We start from the raw sequence: 19,480 nt of genomic DNA, 5'->3' as shown, positions 1-19,480 counted from the left end.
CCTTTTCATTTCTTTTTAACTACTTAGTTTGAAACATTTTTACAACTATTGCATGAGATTCTTGATCAACCCATTATTAGTGACATACAATAAATCCATTTCCAATGAAGGAAATCTTTATGTTGGGCCAAAATATTAAAGGAACTTCTTTATGTAGGACCTTCTTTTCACTGATATGATGACATGATGTTCTGCTAAGTGATAATAACAAAACAAAATCTATTATTAAGGTGTCATGAATATGTATATGCTGTATTGGTGTGTGGTTGAATATGGTCTTTGTAATTTAACCGCTTTTTGTGATGTATGTTCCCATGTGTTCTGGCTGTTGAGTACAATGTAGAGGTTAACTTTCAAAACTTAGAGAGAGGAGCAATGCCGGTATCATTTCTTGTTCAGATCCTTGTTCTTGAGGAGGATCAAAGCTAGTTCTGGTGGATCTGAAGCTCTATTATTTCTGCTCCAGTGAATGTTTGCAGATTCTTGAGTGCAAAAAGTACATTTAAAAATAATGCTTTTATAATTGCATTTTAGACTTGCAGAACACCTTTTAGAATGTGCAGATTCTCAGCATGTTCTCTTGTCAATATAATTTAGAACCATAATTGTTATTTAAATTAGCAAACTAAACTCTATCATCTCTTCTTGTTAAGTATCAATCTCTTTGGAATTTCAGGGAACACACATGATATGGAACATGACTGTGCGTGTTGGGCAATGATTCAAGAGTCCATTATGCGACTATTTTCCAGTAAAGAAAACTGTTGGGAGTCTGTCCTTGCTTCTGATGTCGTTCCTCTGTAATGAATCCCCTGTGATAGATGCAAATCAAAAGAGCCCTACATTTTAAGGAAAACAATCTGCCTGAAATTAGAAATACCTGTGCCCTTTTGACCTTTTTAGATTAGTTCGATCAATGTACCTTTTTTTGGGGTGAAATCTTAGCTTTTCTGTGTTTCCAGTGTTGACTGTTTGAATTCATAAACTAATTCATTTTGCTTTGTTCAATTGCATATCTCTAATACCAAATGATTTGTTTTTATTTTGAGATAACATGGTGTGAAGCTGGATGAACACAGCAGGTCAAGTAGCATCAGAGGAGCAGGAAAGTTTGATGTTTCTGGTCGAGACCCTTCTTCAGAAATGGGGGAGGGTAAGGGGATTCTGAAATAAATAGGGAGAGAGGGGGAGGCAGATAGAAGATGGATAAAGGAGAAGATAGGGTGAGAGGAGACCGACAGGTCAAAGAGGTGGGGTTAGAGCAAGTGAAGGTGAAAGTAGGTGGGGAGTTAGGGAGGGGAAAGGTCAGTCCAGGGAGGATGGACAGGTCAAGGAGACAGGATGAGGTTAGTTGGTAGGAGATGGGAGTGGGGCTTGAGGTGGGAGGAATGGTTAATGAGGTGGGAACTGGCTGGGCTGGTTTTGGGATATGGTCAGGGGAGGGGAGATTTTGGAGCTTGTGAAGTCCACATTGATACCTTGGGTTGCAGGGTTCCCAAGTGAAATATGAGATGCTGTTCCTGCATCTTTCCGGTGGTGTCATTGTGGCAGTGCAGGAGGCCCAGGATGACATTTTGTCCGAAGAGGTGTTGTTGGGAGGCGTGGAGTTGAAATGGTTCACAACTGGGAGTTGTAGTTGTTTGTTGCGAACTCAGCGTAGGTGCTCCACAAAGCGGTACCCTAGTCTCTGCTTGGTTTCCCTGATATAGAGGAGGCCACAACGGGCACAGCGGATACAGTATATCACGTTAACAGATGTGCAGGTGAACATCTGTTTGATGTGAAAAGTCTTAGGGCCTGGGATAGGGGTGAGGGGCGAGGTATAGGGAGAAGTGTAGCACTTGCTTCGGTTGCAGGGAAAAGTGCCAGGGGTGGTGGGGGTGGGAAGTGTGGAGCGGACAAGGGAGTCACGGGGAGAATAGTCCCTCCGGGAGGCAGATAAGGGTGGGGAGGGAAAAATGTCTTTGGTAGTGGTCAGATTGCAGATGGCAGAAATGTCGGAGGATGATGCGATGGATTTGGAGGTTGGTGGGGTGGTACGTGAGGACGTGGGGGATTCTGTTTTGATTGTTATTGCGGATAGGGGGTGTGAGGGATGAGTTGCGGGAAATGCAGGAGACACAGTCGAGGGCATTTTCGATCACTGGCGGGGAAGTTGTAGTTCTTGTGGGGAGGGGGGGAAGACAAAAAAAAGGACATCTGGGATGTTCAGGAGTGGAATGCCTCATCTTGGAAGCAGATGCAGCAGAGGCAAAGGAACTGGGAATAGGGCATGGTCTTTTTACGGGAAGGTGGGTGAGATGAGGAATATTCTAGGTAGTTGTGGGAGTGAGTAGGCTAAAAATGGATACCCAGAATTTCTGAAGAAGGGTCTAGGCCCAAAGCGTCAGAAGCCTTGCTCCTCTGCTGCTTGGCGTGCTGTGTTCGTCTGGCTCTACACTTTGTTATCTCAGATTCTCCAGCATCTGCAGTTCCTGCTATCTTGGAAACATTTGGTATTGCTATACTTTTTCTGTGATATTTTACTCAAAATCATTGCCTTTAACCCACAATTGAGTATCCAATTCCAGCCTGCTCTCACTTTCTACATCTATTTAAACCAATTGCTGGAGATGTGTAGGTAAATAAGAATTAGGAATTCAAAATAGAGACAAATGCTTCTGTTTATTTCTTCTATAAATATTTCAAGGATTTCTTAAAACAGTTCTCACTTCTGGATTGTCCGCAAAATTTTCAGGAAAGCTGATTTTGGCGCTAAGTATTTGAACATATGAAAGCAGGAAAAGGAAACAGCCCTGGCATATTAGACATTCTGTATCACAACCTCAGGATGGCAGTGCAACATAACGCATTAGGAGGTGTGTTTTCAACCAAATGTGTATAAATTGATGCTTCACAAAATCGTCACTCATTCAATAAATTGGTCTAATACTTAGTGCCTCTGAATGTTATTTCTGAACACTGAAAATTATAGGAGCTCATTTTCCAGCTGCATGTGGAGGTGTATTTTGGATGGCAAAATGTTAATGTTCATTTCTTTTAAAGGAAATCTGAAATTCCTCCATATCCCTGAACCTGTACCAATTTTCTAAGTCTTTTTCATGTTTTTGCATGCCTCCATTGTGAAAAGTATATGTCCTCTACTAATCCAACATTTTCACTGGAATCTGTGTATTTAATGTATTGAGTAAATGCACATCCATGTACTAAGACAGGCATGTCCAAGAAGCATTCATGAGTAAAGTGAAACAACATTTCTGAGTCTTTTGTTGCATGTTTAAAACTGCCACATCCCTGCATGCAAGTTAATTGCCAGGGATAGAGAATGCAAGGAGTCGTCTCTTAAAGTTGGAATATCGGAACACCGGTGAGTAGGAGCCCTGTACCTTAAACCTGAATCTCGTAACTCGTAAGGAAAAACACTTGAAATTAAAATGAGAGCATTTCTCTCGTACCTTGATATGGTAAAGTGGCAATGTCAGATGAGGATGACTGCCCAAAGAGATGGTGGATGACCTGTGCAACATTTTGTGACTAGAGTGCCATCCAAGAAACTAGAAGCTTGCTTCCTCCTGAGGACCCAATCACAGACAAGGTACACTGACAGCCACCTTCATATATTGAGCAGGCTTTTGACCTTTTGAAGATGAGGGTTAGCTGCTTGGGCAGCGCAGGAGACTACAGTATAATTCCTGGGGATCTTCAGAATGATTGTTCTAAGTTGCATGCTATACAACTGGACATTGAGAAAAAGGTTTCTTCTGGACTCAAGATGTGGAATGGGCCTCTCCTCAAATAAGGAAGGTGAGGAGAAAGGATTATGTGTGAAGTGGAAGGCCAACAGAGGGCTCGCAGCATTGAAGGAGCAGTTATCAATGCACTAATTATGAAAAATCCAAGCAGAATGCCATTGTCAATGGAGACCTTTCCATACATCTAGTTGAGACCCTGCCATGAGGTTGAAAGCTGACTAGGAGTTAAGAGTAATTGCTTGGCAATGCGATGGGGAGGCCATTGAAAGGATTCTGTAATTCAAGCCGGTAAGAGTATTGTTAAACCTTGTGGCTGTACGTCACATCAGCTGAGACAATAAAAACATTGGACTGCATGGACATGTAAATCTATAAATACGTTGCAATTATTCTCCACATGTAAAGGTTTGTTTGTTTTATTTACACGTGTTTCTTTCTAAATGCAACCAAATTTACCAGACATTACAGGGATCCCATTAGTGGTCCAACGATGCAGTTCCTTCCACTCTCAGACATTCCCACGTATTACTCCCTTTGTTGCAGTGGAGGCAGGTTCATTGCCTCCCTAAATATATTGCTGTGGCGTTCAGCAAAGACATGAGCAGTCAACATGAACTCCAAACTGGGACATTGTTGAGGTCACGACAACAATAGATTCCACCATTCAAAGTATATGATCTTGCACTGCACTCGGGAAACTTAGCTAGATGAGGATGTTGCAGTTTCAAATATTCAGTCCCAAAGGAAGACTCAAGACTACCTCACTTGATCCTGGAGTAAACCTGCCACTGCCCTCTTGTCCTTTGGGTCAAGTTGTGCACAGATAGCCTTGGCTGGAATATCTCCTGTTACACATAGTGCTTTGCTTTCCAATAATCACTACCCAATTTTTTTTTGCACTAAAACCCACCAGAGTGGTTATCTCTGAATTGGTGAATGGTGTCTTAAGATGTTTTCGATGTACCCTCGGATATCTGACTGATCTGTTAGGGTGGGGTGACAACTGATTGATTCTGGGAAATAAACATTTCACAGTCATTAGCTAAAGTCCTGCATATCCTCACCCACTTCCCACTGACCGTTTTCCTAAGCCACTTCTGTTGCAGTGCTGTAACAAGTCGACATTCCCAGCTTGTGCACTTTCCTAACTTGGTATGAAGTATCGCTCCTGATCCTCATTCTACCATTCCCTTGTGCCATCTGTTTCTTTCCCCTCAACCCTACAGTAAATACATCCAGTTGCACATCTTTTGGCCATAAGAACTAGGAGCAGGAGTAGGCCATCTGGCTCCTTGAGCCTGTCCCACCATTTAATACGATCATGGTTGATCTTTTTGAGACTCTGCTCCACTTACCCACCCAGTCACGATAACCCTTAATTCCCATACTGTTCAAAAATTTATCTAGCCTTGCCTTAAACACATTCAGTGAGGTAGCTTCAACCGCTTCACTGGGCAGGGAATTCCACAGATTCACAACCCTTTGGGTGAAGAAGTACCTCCTGACCTCAGTCCTACATCTGCTTCCCTTTATTTTGAGCCAATGCCCTCTAGTCCCAGTTTCACTTGCTAGTGGAAACAACCCCCCTGCCTCCACTTTATCTACTCCCTTCATAATCTTATGTTTCTACAAAATGTCTCCTCATTCTGAACTCCAATGAGTATAAGCCCAGTCTACTCAGTCTCTCCTCATAATCCAACCGTCTCAACTCTGGAATCAACGGAGTGAATCTCCTCTGCACCCCCTCCAGTGCTGGTATATCTTCTCAAGTAAGGAGACCATACTGCCAACAGTACTCCAGGTGTGGCCTCATCAGGAGCTTATACAGCTGCAGCATAGCCTCCCTGTTTTTAAACTCCATCCCTTGAGCAATGGTAGACAAAATTCCATTTGCCTTTTTAATTACCTGCTGCACGTGCAGTCCTACTTTTAGTAATTCATGCACAAGGACACCCAAGTCCCTCTGCACAGCAGTGTGCTGCAATTTGTTACCGTTTAAAATGTCCATTTTGTTATTTCTACCAAAGTGGATGACCTCACACTTATTAACATTGTACTCCATCTGCCAGACCTTTGCCCATTCACTTAGACTATCTATATCCCTCTGCAGACTTTCAGCATCTTCAGCACACTTTACTGTACCACTCACCTTAGTGTCATCTGCAAAGTTTGACACACCAAGCTTCGTTCCCAACCCGGTGTTCTGTGACTTTTGACTTCGTCCACCCCAGTCCAATACTGGTATCATCACATCACAACTGTGGTAACTACAGGGGAATCTCCTTGCTGTCATCCATTGGAAAAGTCATCACCAAGGTTCTCCTCAATCATCTCGTTTTGAGGAGCACCTTAAAGGTGGACAGCAAAATAGAAATGGAAAACAGTCTTAGGGAAGGAACATCTGAACTTTGGGCTTTGCCAATTTTATAGTGGAACAATTAAAATTGGGAGTGCTCAAGAAGCCAGAAATGGATGGCTGTAGAGAGCATGTAAACTTGTGGGGTTGGGAATGTGAGATAGCTAAGGGCAAAGAGGAATTGAGAATGCTTAAGTGGGAATGAGTGTGCACTGGTAGTTTCAATTTGCAGCATAAAAGAAGGTATTGGATTGTTACAATAAAATCAGAACTTGCTGGAAAAGCTCAGCAGATCTGGCAGCATCTGTGAAGAAAAAAATCACAGTTCATGTTTTGGGTCCAGTGACCTTGAGAACTGATTTACAGCAGCGGCAGTTCTTTTGGTTTTTTTTTAGTATTGGATGATTGTTTGATAGAGATGGTGTGCAGAGATATACTGATAAAAGGTATGAGATTGGCACTAGGTAATAGAAGTAACACGAACATGATGGGTCTGATGGGACTCGTTCTGTGCCCTATCACTTCTGTGATTCAGCGCACAGTGGGGAGGAGAGTAGGCAAGAGTGAGGATATGTACTGCAGTAAGCTTGATGTCGTTTAGCTAAGGTGAATGTGAGAGGCCCACCAGCAGGGAGAACATTGCAGTAAAGAAACTTGAGGATTTGACGAAGTAGAAAATGGTGTGGTTGAAGCAATAATGTGATCTTTTAACATGGCAACTCCACTCGTGATTGGTGTCATTTCTCTGATGTAAGGAACCCTAACCATGTCAATAAATGCTATAGCGAGCAACTGCGCATGTGCAGTAGCACCACACAAAAGCGGGCTGAAGGGTAAGAGTCTGATTGGCGGAGATATCCGGACTCCTGATTGGCTCAGCAGTAGAGCTTCTTGATTGGATCCGGTCTGGTGTTCACGTGACAGGCGGTTGAAGCGCACGCGCCGTCCAGAGGAGGTTGCCGGCGACATTTTAACGTCCAATTTCGTTCGTTTCCTTTACCTGCCACTCCTTTCCTTTTACCCCTCAGTGCCCGGAGCGGTTGCCGCTGATGGCTCTTAGGAGGCTGCCGTTCTCTCAGTTGACCCTAGCCGCGGTGCTGGGGGTGGCGGGCGGTCTGTACGTGTACAAACCAATCTTCCAGCGGTACAGCCTGGAGCAGCGTAAGGCCCAGGAGGTGACACTGGCTCAGCTCCCAGAGTCTGACCGGCCCCCAAGTCCAGCCAAGGGCTGACCCTGACCGGCTCTGATAATGTGAGGAAAACGACTCTTCAAGGGCGAAACGACCTCTGAAGTCGGCCGTGGATATTTTTAGCCCTATTTCCAAAACGCTATGTTTGCTGAACTTTATAATGCAGACACATGCTTTTTTTTAACAAAACGATAATAATACGCTCTCCTCGTCGAAGACAGAATTGTGGCTATAACTCCCACTCCAGAGATTTGCGCATAAATTCACAGTCATCTGCGCGGCGCATTGGTGAGGGAGAGTAACGCGGCTGGAGGTGCCGACTTTCGAACGAAACACTAAACCAAAGGCTGATGTGTTATCTCCGACGGATGTAAATTCTATCCGAAGGAGAATTAAAAGATCTTCAGTTTTCTGTCAACATCAAAAAATAGTTTGTCTGGTCATTATCACGTCACTGGCTTTCTGTGTACCTTGTTTCCGACAAGTGGCTGCACTTCAGAAATACTCTGCAAAGTGTTTTGGAAAACTGAGGTTGTGGAAGAAGCACATAAATAGAATTCTTTAAAAAAAACTCATAGAAACACGAGAAGTTGCTAAAAAATGTATTTCTGGGTTTGTCAGAATTAGATATTTTTACTAAATAAAAAAACAAAAGAACTGTGGATGCTGTAAATAGGAACAAAAACAAAGTTTTCTCGAAAAGCTCAGCAGGTCTGACAACATCTATGAAGGAGAAAACAGAGTTCGCGTTTCGGGTCCGGTGAGCCTTCCTCAGAACTTGGATATTTCCTTAGATAGTTTTACTACCGAATTGTGCTTTTTCTGCTAGTATAATTTAGCGATTGGGAGAGTAAGTCTCAAACTAGTGTTGAACTTCATAAAGGACATCTATGGATGGATGTTGGTTCCCCCTCAACATCTTGAAAAATCATCAACCATTTTTTAAAGATTCTTAATAAGATGAAAATTGAATGAAATTGAGAGATGTGCCTGAATAGTGGTGAAATGTCTTTGTATTTTTCTATGATGTTGATGCTTCCAGAAGACAGATTGAGGACTGCCTCAATGTTTAAGTAATAATTTGACTGACATATGAATTAAGAGCAGACTTAAGCCATTTGGCTCCTTCAGTGTAATTTGATAAGATCATGGATGATCTGATTTTAGTCTCAGTGACTTTTCTGTCTATTCCTCATCCTCTGACTCCCTTGTCAACATACAATCAGCCTTAAAAATGTTCAATGGTTCTGTGTCCACTGCTTTCTAGGGAAGAGAGCTCCAAAGACACTCAACCCTCTGAAATAAGAAAAAAGCTCCACCAGCTTGAAGTGGATCTCCTTATTTTGACTGCTACTTCTATTCTGTCCCACAAGAGAAAAAAATCCTCTTAGCATCCACACTGTCAGCTTCCTTGTCCAAAGAATCATTGGAATGAAACTTCTTTGAACTGTTACATATTATACTCTCTCTTCACTGGAACATGTTGTGCATGAGTTAAAAGAGAATTCTGTAACTATCTGGCATAGAACTTCTAGTGACTCGCTAATTGGCGACAGAAGTCAAAGACAAATAAGTCTGAAGTGAGATACTTGCATTTTTAAATTCCGGCAAATTGGTAAAGAATCCCACTTATTGTTTATTTGTTTTTTTTAAAATGTAATTTATAGAAAATATCAGTTGATATAAAATAAAGTCTGTTGGTATTGATGAATATATGGTTACATCTATCTGGTTGCAGTACTTCAAAATGCTGAGGTAATAAGGTGTAGAGCTGGATGGACACAGGCCGAGCAGGAAAGCTGATGTTTTGGGTCTGGTACCTTTTTCAGAAATTGGGGAGGGGAGGGGGATTCTGAAATAAAGAGAGAGGGGGAGGCTGATGGAAGATGGATAAAGGAGCAGATAGATGGAGAGGAGACAGACTGGTCAAAGAGGTGGGGATGGAGCCAGTAAAGATGAGTCTAGATAGGGAATTAGGGAGGGGATAGGTCAGTCCAGGGAGGACGGACAGGTCAAGGAGGCGGGATGAGTCTGGTAGGTGGGGGCGGGGCTTGAGGTTGGAGGAGTGGATAGGTGGGAGGAAGATTGGACAGATTAGGGAAGTGGGGACGAGTTGGGCTGGTTTTGGGATGCAGTCAGGGAAGGGGAGATTTGAAGCTTGTGAAGTCCACAAGCGAAATTTGAGGTGCTGTCCTGCAACCTTTGGGTGGCATCGTTGTGGCACTGGAGAAGGCCCAGGATGGATATGTCGTTCAAGGAGTGGGAAGGGGAGTTGAAATGGTTCAGGATTGGGAGGTGCAGTCATTTGTCGCAAACCGAGCGTAGGTGTTCCACAAAGCAGCCTCCAACTCTCCACTTGGTTTCTCTGATGTAGAGGAGGCCACACATGAGCAGCAGATACAGTATAACATATTAGCAGATGTGTAGGTGATGTGGAAGGTTTTCTCGGGGCCTGGGTGATGGTGAAGGGGAGGTGTAGCAATTCCTGTGGTTTCAGGGAAAAGTGCCGGGGATGGTGGGGCTAGTGGGGAGTGTGGAGCGGACAAGGGATTCATGGAGAGAGTGGTCCCTCCGGAAGGCAGATAAGAGTGGAGAGGGAAAAATGTCTTTGGTAGTGGGGTCAGATGGCAGAAGTGCCAGAGGAATCTGTGTTGGATCTGGAGGTTGGTGGGGTGGTATGTGAGGACAAGGGGGAATTCTGTTTTGGTTGTTAACGTGGGGAGAGGGTGTGAGAGATGAGTTGCGGGAAATGCAAGACTCACGGTCGAGGGCATTTTTGACCACCGTGGAGGGGAAGTTGTGGATCATGAGAAACAAGGACGTGCGGGATTGGAATGCGTCATCTTGGGAGCAGATGCGGCGGAGGCGAAGGAATTGGGAATAGGGGATGACATTTTTGCAGGAAGGTGGGTGGGAGGAGCTGTACTGTAGGTAGCTATGGGAGTCAGTAGGCTTGAAATGGATACTGGTTTCCAGGTGGTTGCCAGAGGTGGAAACAGAGGTCCAGGAGGGAGTGAGAGGAATCGGAGATGGTTCAGGTGAATGTAAGGTTGTGGTGGAAGGTGTTAGTGAAGTGGATGAACTGTTCAAGCTCCTCATGGGAGCATGAGGCCGTGCCGATACAGTGATTGATGTAACAGAGGAAGAGGTGTGGGATAGTGCCAGTGTAGCTTCGGGAGGGGATTGTTCCATATATCCTACAAAGAGGCAGGCATAGCTTGGGCCCATGTAGGTACCCCTGGCCACCCCCTTTGCGGGAAGTGGGAGAAATTGAAGTAGAAGCTGTTAAGGGTGAGGGTGAGTTCAGCTAAGCGGATAAGGGTGTCAGTGGAGGGGGACTGGTTGGGCCTGTGGGACTGGAAGAAGCGGCGGGCCTTTAGGCCATCTGCATGGGGAATGTAAGTGTATAGGACATCCATGGTAAAGATGAAGTGTTGGGGACCAGGGAATCGGAAGTTTTGGAGGAGTTGGAGGACGTGGGTGGTGTCACGGACGTAGGTGGGGAGTTCCTGGACCAAGGGGAAGAAAATGGAGTTGAGATAAGTGGAGATACGTTCGGTGGGACAGGAGCAGGTGGAGACAATGGGTCTACGAGGGCAGCCTGGTTTATGGATTTTGGGAAGGAGATAGAAACAGATGGTGGGGAACTATGAGGTTAGAGGCTGTAGGTAAAAGTCACCTGCAGTGATGAGATTGTGGATGGTTTGGGAGATGATGCTTTGGTGTTCGGGGTGGGGTCATGATCAAGGGGGCAGTAGGAGGAGGTGTCGGAGGGTTGGCGACTGGCCTCAGCGATGTAGAGGTCAGTGCGCCATACTTCACCTGCGCCTCCCTTTTCCATGCTTTTTATGGTGAGGTTGGGGTTGGAGCGGAGGGCTGCACGTTCTGTGGGCGAGAGGTTGGAGTGGGTAAGAGGGGTGGAGAGATTGAGGCGATTGATGTCTTGACGGCAGTTGGAGATGAAGAGGTCAAGGGAGGCTAGGAGGCCTTGGGGTGGTCTCAAGGAGGCGGAGAAGGCGTCAGTAGAGGGAGGGTTAGGCTCACAGTTAAAGAAGTAAGCGCGGAAGTGGAGGCTGCAGAAAAACTGTTCAACATCCAAGCATGACCGGTATTCGTTGATGTTTGGGTGGAGGGGCATAAAGGTGAGCCCTTTGCTGAGGACTTTAAAATGCTGTTTTTGTGAAAAGTTTCCTAGCAGAGATTAAGTTGTTGCCCATCCAGCAATTACATTTATGTGGAACCTAGTTGATTTAATCCACCTTGTTGGGTAGAAAATGAAGACATTTGCAGATTCTTGCACTGAGATTTTTTTTGTGGAACAAGGTCTTGTAATTTTTGAAGATTGTAAAAAAGTAAACGTCAAACTCTTAACTGTCTGTACTGACCTCCACTTTATCCTCATATTTGATTGCTAAAGAGTTGAGAGAAAACTAATGGTGTAAATCAGATTTGCATCCCTGATGGTACATGCTGGATACTGAAATTAGATTAGCCTTTGATTAAACTTCAACTACACTTGGAATTTAAATATTTAACTTGTCCTTGTACTAATTTTAACTTTTCAACAAAAATGACTTTGTTACTGTACTAGATGAGAAAAGACATCATTTTACAATGGGTTTTGGGGTAAAGGTGCAGCGTATTTATGGCTTTAAACATTCCAGATGTGATGTGAGGCCTCTGTTACCTTTCCTGATTGTGTTCAAAAATCCAACTTGTTTTCATCGCTGCTCTTGCCTCCTGATTACAGGCAAGGGATGATATTTTGCTTTGGGTGATGTTAATATAACTCCTTTAAAATGTCATTGGTGACTGCTGCCAAACGTTTTTGGGTGGATTTTCCTTGAGCCAGTTATATTTTCCCTAATTGCAGAGCAGCTATGTCAAAACTCTCACGCTTCCAAACCAGAAAGGTTGTGGGTGAAGTGCATCACTCGATATTTGAGCACAAAATCTAGACTGATATTCCACCATATTACTGAGTGAGTGCTGTACTGTTGGAGTTGTTGCCTTATAGATAAGGGGGCATATATCTCATCCTAGCATCTTAAATGGATGTACAAGATTCCATGGCACTTTGCTGTGTGCAGTTTGGCTTTTGCTACATTAAAACTTTACTTCAAAAATACGTAATTGGTTGCAAAGTACCCAGACTGCCATAAGGGGCTACACAGTGACAGGTTCTTCCAAAAACCTCCTGTTTAGTTTTCAAGGAGAATGTATAGTTTGTGGTTTGAATGGCTGCCAAAGTTTCATCATTTTTCTTCAGTTCTGCAATGTAATTGTATTTGAAGAAAAGCTTCCATTTTGGACTGGTGGTCTTAAAAGTATAAAATCCTTACAGACCCTCAATATAACCTAGTCTTAGATTGTCAGTTTTCACAGTTTTAGATCCTCAATGGTGCAGCGATTACAGTTTCTCCTATGCAGTTTTCCACCGGTATAATTAAGGCGAACAATGTATTTGGATAATATACAGTACTTCTAAAAGTAAAGTTATACTGGATTGATTGATACTCACTAAACCAGGAGTACTATCATCATCGTCATCAGGCAGATTCTTCGCTTGCGAAGATCAGTTGGGAAGAGATTCGTCAGCGATTTCATTGGCACAACCATTGGTGGCTGTACAGTCCTATTCTGGACCTGCAGATCCTGGGACAGTGCAGCAGGGGAATGCTCCTGACAGCGGGGCTTGAGATGAGGGCTCCTTCCTGCGTTTCCGTTTGCCTCTGCAGCTGCTCTCCTCGAACGTTCGAACTGTTCCATCGCCGTCGTAGTTTTCTTCCGCCATGCGTCCCTGTCAGAGGCCAGCTTTTGCCATTCCGTTGAGGCGATGCCGGCCTGAGACAGCTGTTGCTTCAGTTGGTCCTTGCAGCGTTTGTGCGGGGCACCGCGGTTCCTTCTGCCATCACAGAGTTCCGCGAAGGACACTGTCTTGGGTATTCTGGTGTTGTCCATCCGCGATACGTGACTCGACCATCGAAGTTGTTTCAGGAGGAGGGTCGCTTCGATGCTGGGGAGCTGGGCCTTTTCCAGCACTTCGTTGTTAGAGACGAGGTCCTGCCAGGTGATGCCCAATATAGAGCGCAATGTTGGTGGAATCGTTCCAGCAGCCACATCTGTTTCCGATACAGAACCCAGGCCTCGGAGGCGTAGAGCAGTGTGGTGATGACCGCGGCCTTGTAAACCTGGATTTTCATCGACATGCTTATCGAGTGGTTTCCCCACCCACACTTCCGCAGTCGCCCGAAGGTGCTACATGCTTTTGCAAGGCGATTGTCGATGTCTCCTGTGACTGTAGCATCGTTGGAGATTATGCTTCCCAGGTACGTGAAACGTTCGACTGTGTTGAGGGGGTGGCCGTCGATCGAGATTCGAGGTGGGTTGTATGTGCTGCATGGTGGCTTCTGGTACAGGATCTCCGTCTACTTCAGACTGATCGTTAGCCCGAAAGCCTTTTCAGCTTTGGATAAGCACGTCACTGCAGTCTGTAGCGCATCTTCTGTGTGTGTGAGTAGGGCGCAGTCGTCCGCATACAGCAGCACCATGATGGGCTCCCGTGTTGTCTTCGTGCGAGCGAGGAAGCGGCACAGATTGAAGATATTGCCGTCTGGGCGGAAGTGAATGTAGATGCTGCTCGTGATGCCCTCCTTCGCTTCCTGCAGCATCATGTTGAAGAAGACGGCGAAGAGCTTTGGTGCCAAGACGCAGCCCTGCTTCACGCCGTTGCTGATGGGGAATGGGTGTGATAGGTCACCGTTGTATTTCACCATGCCGCTCTGACCTTCATGAAGTTGCTGTAGGATGGTTAAGAACTTAGGAGGGCATCCAAGTTTCCCCAGGATTTTCCGTAGACCGTCGCTGCTGACAGTATCGAAGGCTTTGGTGAGGTCAATGAATGCCGCATACAGTCCAACGTTCTGCTCACGGCATTTCTCCTGAAGTTGGTGTAGTGCGAAGATCATGTCAGATGTGCCTCTGTTCGCTCTAAAACCGCATTGACTTTCTGTCAGGTTGTCCTCCGCAATGTACTTGAGATCATAATTTTAAATCTGTGATTAATAAGTTTTAGGTCAAGGATATAGAGTCAGTGTGGGTGGCATTATGTTAGAAATCTGTCATGAATGTGGAAAGGCTCAGGGGATTATTCCTGTTTTCTATGATCAAGAGATTCAGTCAGCAGTTGATAGAAAAAATTGTCTTGCCTTTGGAAAACATTGTGTTCAATTTGTTTTTTTTTAATTTACTTGCTAACTACAGTAGGCTTGCTGGGTGAGGTTTTATCCGACAGGTATTTCCCTAGTCTTCATGAAGGAATCTGAATAAGTAGGAACTGTCATCTTGAATGCTGATTTTGCACCTTGAACTTTCAACCATTTACATAGTTAAAGTAATGACCAAGAATATTAAATGGCCATTGGTATGTAGCAAGTGAGATTATTTGTACGTAGCCACCGCTAATTTATTAGAAGACTCGTTTACAGACTCATACCACTATAATCAAAATATTTATGTGAGCATGTTTGAGATTTGAAATCTGAGAGACTATGAATTGGAGTTCAGAAGAATGAGAGGTGACTGTATTAGGGTGCTGACAGTATAGATTCAGAAAGGTTGTTTCCCTTGTTGGGGACTTTAGTAGCAGAGAGTAGGAGTAAGGGCTTGCCCGTATTTTGTTCTGTAGAGCCAACAAGCTCCCCAGGTTCTTCAAGATAAGAGGCAGTTTGATTGTTCATATTCCAGTGAGCTGAAGAAAATGTGAAATATGAATGGTTGTTGAGAAAGTATTTCAACCCTAGGTCTTTGTTGCAGGATTCCTCTGGACACAAGAAATACAATGGTTCAGTGACCCAGCTACCACTGTAATCGTTAGAGATGGACAGTAATTGTCAGTATCGCCCATGGCATGAGAGCAGAAAGCAATGAATTCAATAAGAGGGGTCAGATTTTTAATCATTCTTGTTTTCGCAACTTAATCTTGATCAATGTTATGACTGTCCACACTTATTTGACCATTGCCAAATCATTATGCAGTGGGTATGCATGGATAAAGCTGGAACATTTTATATTGGATTTATATGGGAAGATAATTTAATGTGTCATCTTGTTTTTAAATTATTCATTCATGATGCAGACATTACTAGTATGGCCAGCATTTATTGTTCTTCTCAAATTTCCCTGGAGAAGATGATGGGGAGCCACCTTGATGATGTGAGTGGTTTATTAAACCATGTTGGAAGGCAGTTAAGAATCAAATGCTGTGCAATCAGAGAGAGTAAAATGTTGCTACTGATTTGGAGTCACTTGATATGGCAGTAATGTTATCTGTGGAACTTTGAGTAATGTAAAATAATTCTCAGCTTGTAATGGCTTAAAGTAACTCATATTGCAATTATATGAAATATGAGAACTAATCTCACCATATAAATATAATGGCCACATGAGCAGGGCAGAGGCTAGGAATCCTGTAGTGAGTAGCTCAGCACCTGGCTCCATTAATTATGTTTACCATCTACAACGTGCAAGTCAGGAGTATGTTGGAATCTTCTCCACTTGCCTGGATCATTGCACTTCCAACAACACTTCAGAAGCTTGACACTATCCAGTACAGAACAGCTTACTTAATTGATATCCCATCTGCCATCTTCAACATTCACCCTCTCCACCACTAACACAGTATCAGCAGTGGTACCAAATAAAAACTGCACAGCAGAAGCTCACCAATAATCCTTAGCACCTTGTAAACACAATGGTTACTGCTATCAAGAAGGAAAAGGACAGCAGATCCATAGGCACATGTAATGTCTCCTCCAAGCCACTCAACAGATTCAATAAACAAAATGTTTGGTCTACTAATATCCTTTAAGGAAGAAAACATTCTGTCCTTACCCAGTGTGGCCTATGTGTGACTCCAAATCAACAACCAGGTGGTTAATTGTGCGCTGAAATGGCCTAGCAAGGTGTTCCATTGTCACCTTCTCAAGTGCAGTTAGGAATGGATGATTAATGCTGGGCTTACCAGTGATGTCAGAATTCATCCTATGAATGAGTAAATAAATATCAAAAGTGCCACATCGTGTGCTACAATATTGTATCTGTATTGAGTATCATTTTCAGTGCAATAAATCTCAAGCAATGATGTAACACAAAACATATGCAGTGGGGATGACTATTTGTGTTCTTCCTTTTTTGTCTACTTTAGGTCTTGTTGAATTATTTGCCCAAAGGTGGATCTTATAGGAACATCTGAACTGGAATAGACCATTCAAACCATCAAGCCTGCTCTGCCAACTAAAATGATATGACTGATCAAACACTTTAATGCTTTTTACCCATATTTTCCTTATCATTGTTTTAAAGATACTCAAGAATGAATTTCCACAGCTATCTGTGGTGGAAAATTCTAAAGCTTCATAACCCTCTGAGTCAAATGAAAGTCTCATCCTTGTTCTAATGACAACCCCTTATTTTTAAATTCTGAACTTTGTTTCTCGACTCTCCAGCCAGTGGAAGTATTTTAACTGCACCTACCCTGTCCATCTCTTTCTGTACTTTGTAGGTTTCAATGATATTTCCTTTTAACCTTCAAATCACTTGGGAATACAGTTTCAGAGATAGTAGGAACTGCAGATGCTCAAGAATCTGAGATAACAAGGTGTAGAGCTGGATGAACACAGCAGGCCAAGCCCCACCTCCCCCGGCACTTGCCCCTGAAACTGCAGAAGCCAGTCTTCTGCGGTGCTACAATGATGCCACCCGAAGGTTACAGGAACAGCACCTCATATTTCACTTGGGAACCCTGCAGCCCAATGGTGTCAATGTGGACTTCACAAGCTTCAAAATCTCCCCTTCCCCAGCCCAAGTAATCCTCCTTAACCTGTCTGTCCTTCCTCCCACCAATCCACTTCTTCCCACTTCAAGCCCCAACCCCACCTCCTGACCTGTCCGTCCTCCCTGGGCTGTCCCCTTCCTAACACCCCACCCATATTCACTTTTACTGGCCCCATCCCCACCTCTTTGACTTGTCTGTCTCCTCTCCACCTATCTTCTCCTTTGTCCACCTCCCATCCGCCTCCTCCTCTCTATTTATTTCAGCATCCCCTTCCCCTGCCCCATTTCTGAAGAATGGTTCAGACCCAAAGCGTCAGCTTTCTTGCTCTTCTGATGCTGCTTGGCCTGCTGTGTTTATCCAGTTCTACACCATGTTATCTCCAACATTGGCAGTTCCTACTTTCTATGTATTTACAATATTCCTGTTATCAACAAAGCTCACCAAAATGCCTGGACACAAATTGTTTCCCCTGACCAGGTTTTTTTTAGAGACCGAGTTGTTGTAAATGTTACCCATGGTTTCTTAATAATCCGTAAAAATGAAATGCCAGTAATTTCCCAATTCACATTCTCCCCATCACATGATGGTAGAGATTTAATGACTGATGCAACTTTGTGAAGGTTAACGATTAACCTTTTGACAAATAATCAGCTTTTTCCCTTACTTTCAGAAAGTTAATTTGAATTTATAGTGGACAAATTAAAGCAACTGTGGGTTAAAATAAAATGATCATCTTTAAATTCTGAACATATATAAATTCTTCACAATTAATTACATACTATGTGTAGTTACTGTTAGATTTGTGAAAGTGGCTTGTCAGAGCCTATTTATGCAAATCAATAACCCATAAACAAGTACATTAAATAAATGGCCAGATAATCTGTTCTGATTGTGTTTATTGACTGGTAAATTAGTACCAAAAATGACCCACGTAACCTTTTAAGTCCATTTGAACAGTGTGGCCTCTGTTTAATCCATTTACTAATAAGAACTCCTCCATCTGTGAAAATGTTGTAAAATCTCATCTGATGCTGTTGCCTTAGTGCTAAGCTAATATATTAGACTAAATTATTTCCTCAATCTGGAAAATAACTCAAAAACACAACCTGAATGACTCAGATGGGAGTGCTGCCACAAAGCTGAAAATCCCATCTGGGAGAAGTAGAAGGAGCAAATGTACCTATTTATTTTAAGGTCATTTAACTTCTTGTCTTTGGACTGTGGCTCTGCAATCTGTAAAAATAAATTGCAGAATCCAGCAGCAGCGCCAGTAAGAGATTTCCATTGAAGGCAGTGCCCTAACTGCATAATCATGTCTTGGCTTCCATAGCTGCTGATTAAAAAAAACCTCATTATCATTTCTTCTATTTATTTGGAGAAATTTAATTATAGAAAACAGTTTTGAGTAATTTCAGCATTTTTTGCTTTATTTTAGATTTCTCGTCTTCGCAGTTTTGTTTTACACAGTCATGTGCATTAAGGTGTCATTTTAAAGTTTGATAAAATAGTTTGCTATGATATTTTCTAATCGACCTGCTTGATGTTAAGAGACTAATCTGGAGCGGGAATTGTAGGAACTGCAGATAGTGGAGAATCTGAGGTAACAAGGTATAGAGCTGGATGAACACAGCAGGCCAAGCAGCATCAGAGGAGCAGGAAAGCTGATGCTTCGGGCCTAGATCCTTCTTCAGAAATGGGGAGAAGCAGGGAGAAATGTTTTTGAAGGATCTCAATGTTCTGAATGTAGACATTGCCTCAGTTGGGGCAAAATTGGGAAGGCCTAAATGTGGACTGTAGTCCATTGGGGATGATCTGGTGCTGTAGGCAGGTATTAAGAAAGGTGATGTGGCTGCAGTACCTCATTTGCTTCTGCACGTGGTTGATCAGTTTCAGGGCCAAAGAGATTACCAGAGAGTTGCAGTGGGAGAGAGATCCACTGAGGTCTTTCCGGAGGGAAGAGGGTAACTTCTTCAAGGTTCGCATCCTTAGAAGAGGCTTCGCATTGGGGTTAAAATTGTTTCAGCGATAGTAGGAACTGCAGATGCTGGAGAATCTGAGATAACAAGGTGTAGAGCTGGATGAACACAACAGGCCAAACAGCCTCAGAGGAGCAGGAAAGCTGATGTTTCGGGTCTAGAGAAGGGTCTAGGCATCAAGGGTCAGCCTTCCTGCTCTTCTGATGCTGCTTGGCCCGCTGTGTTCATCCAGCTCCACACCTTGTTATCTGGAGCAGGTCTGTTTCAAACCTGGTCTACAGAATGCTGTACTCTGTTGTTGCCACTGTGTGGTGCAGCAAACACCTCTGACAGCAAATGGTTGTAATTCAGAAGATAATTCCTGCCCCCTA

General features: G+C 43.6%; 1 protein-coding gene across 2 annotated transcripts; it reads left to right on the top strand.

Annotated features, from left to right (window-relative positions):
- The first annotated feature begins 7,037 nt into the window (after positions 1–7,037).
- Positions 7,038–16,616, top strand: LOC125467349 (protein PIGBOS1). 2 transcript variants are annotated; one of them, XR_009442898.1, is made up of 2 exons: positions 7,038–8,913; positions 16,504–16,616. XR_009442898.1 is itself a non-coding variant. In XM_059639314.1 (1 exon), the coding sequence occupies exon 1, from the start codon at positions 7,158–7,160 to the stop codon at positions 7,338–7,340; it is 183 nt and encodes a 60-aa protein (XP_059495297.1). In that variant the 5' UTR covers positions 7,038–7,157; the 3' UTR covers positions 7,341–11,826. The 2 variants fall into 2 exon arrangements, 1 of the variants encoding a protein (XP_059495297.1); XM_059639314.1 differs by lacking the exon at positions 16,504–16,616 and having other exon boundaries at positions 7,038–11,826.
- The last annotated feature ends 2,864 nt before the right edge of the window (positions 16,617–19,480 follow it).

The sequence above is a fragment of the Stegostoma tigrinum genome, chromosome 33 (genome assembly GCF_030684315.1).
Source record: "Stegostoma tigrinum isolate sSteTig4 chromosome 33, sSteTig4.hap1, whole genome shotgun sequence".
NCBI classification, from domain to species: Eukaryota; Metazoa; Chordata; class Chondrichthyes; order Orectolobiformes; family Stegostomatidae; genus Stegostoma; species Stegostoma tigrinum.
This window is presented reverse-complemented; position numbering and strand designations above follow the sequence as displayed.

What these genes read in the sequence shown, in the direction of transcription:
- LOC125467349 (XM_059639314.1), top strand. Translation starts at nt 7,158, where the DNA reads ATGGCTCTTAGGAGGCTGCCGTTCTCTCAGTTGACCCTAGCCGCGGTG.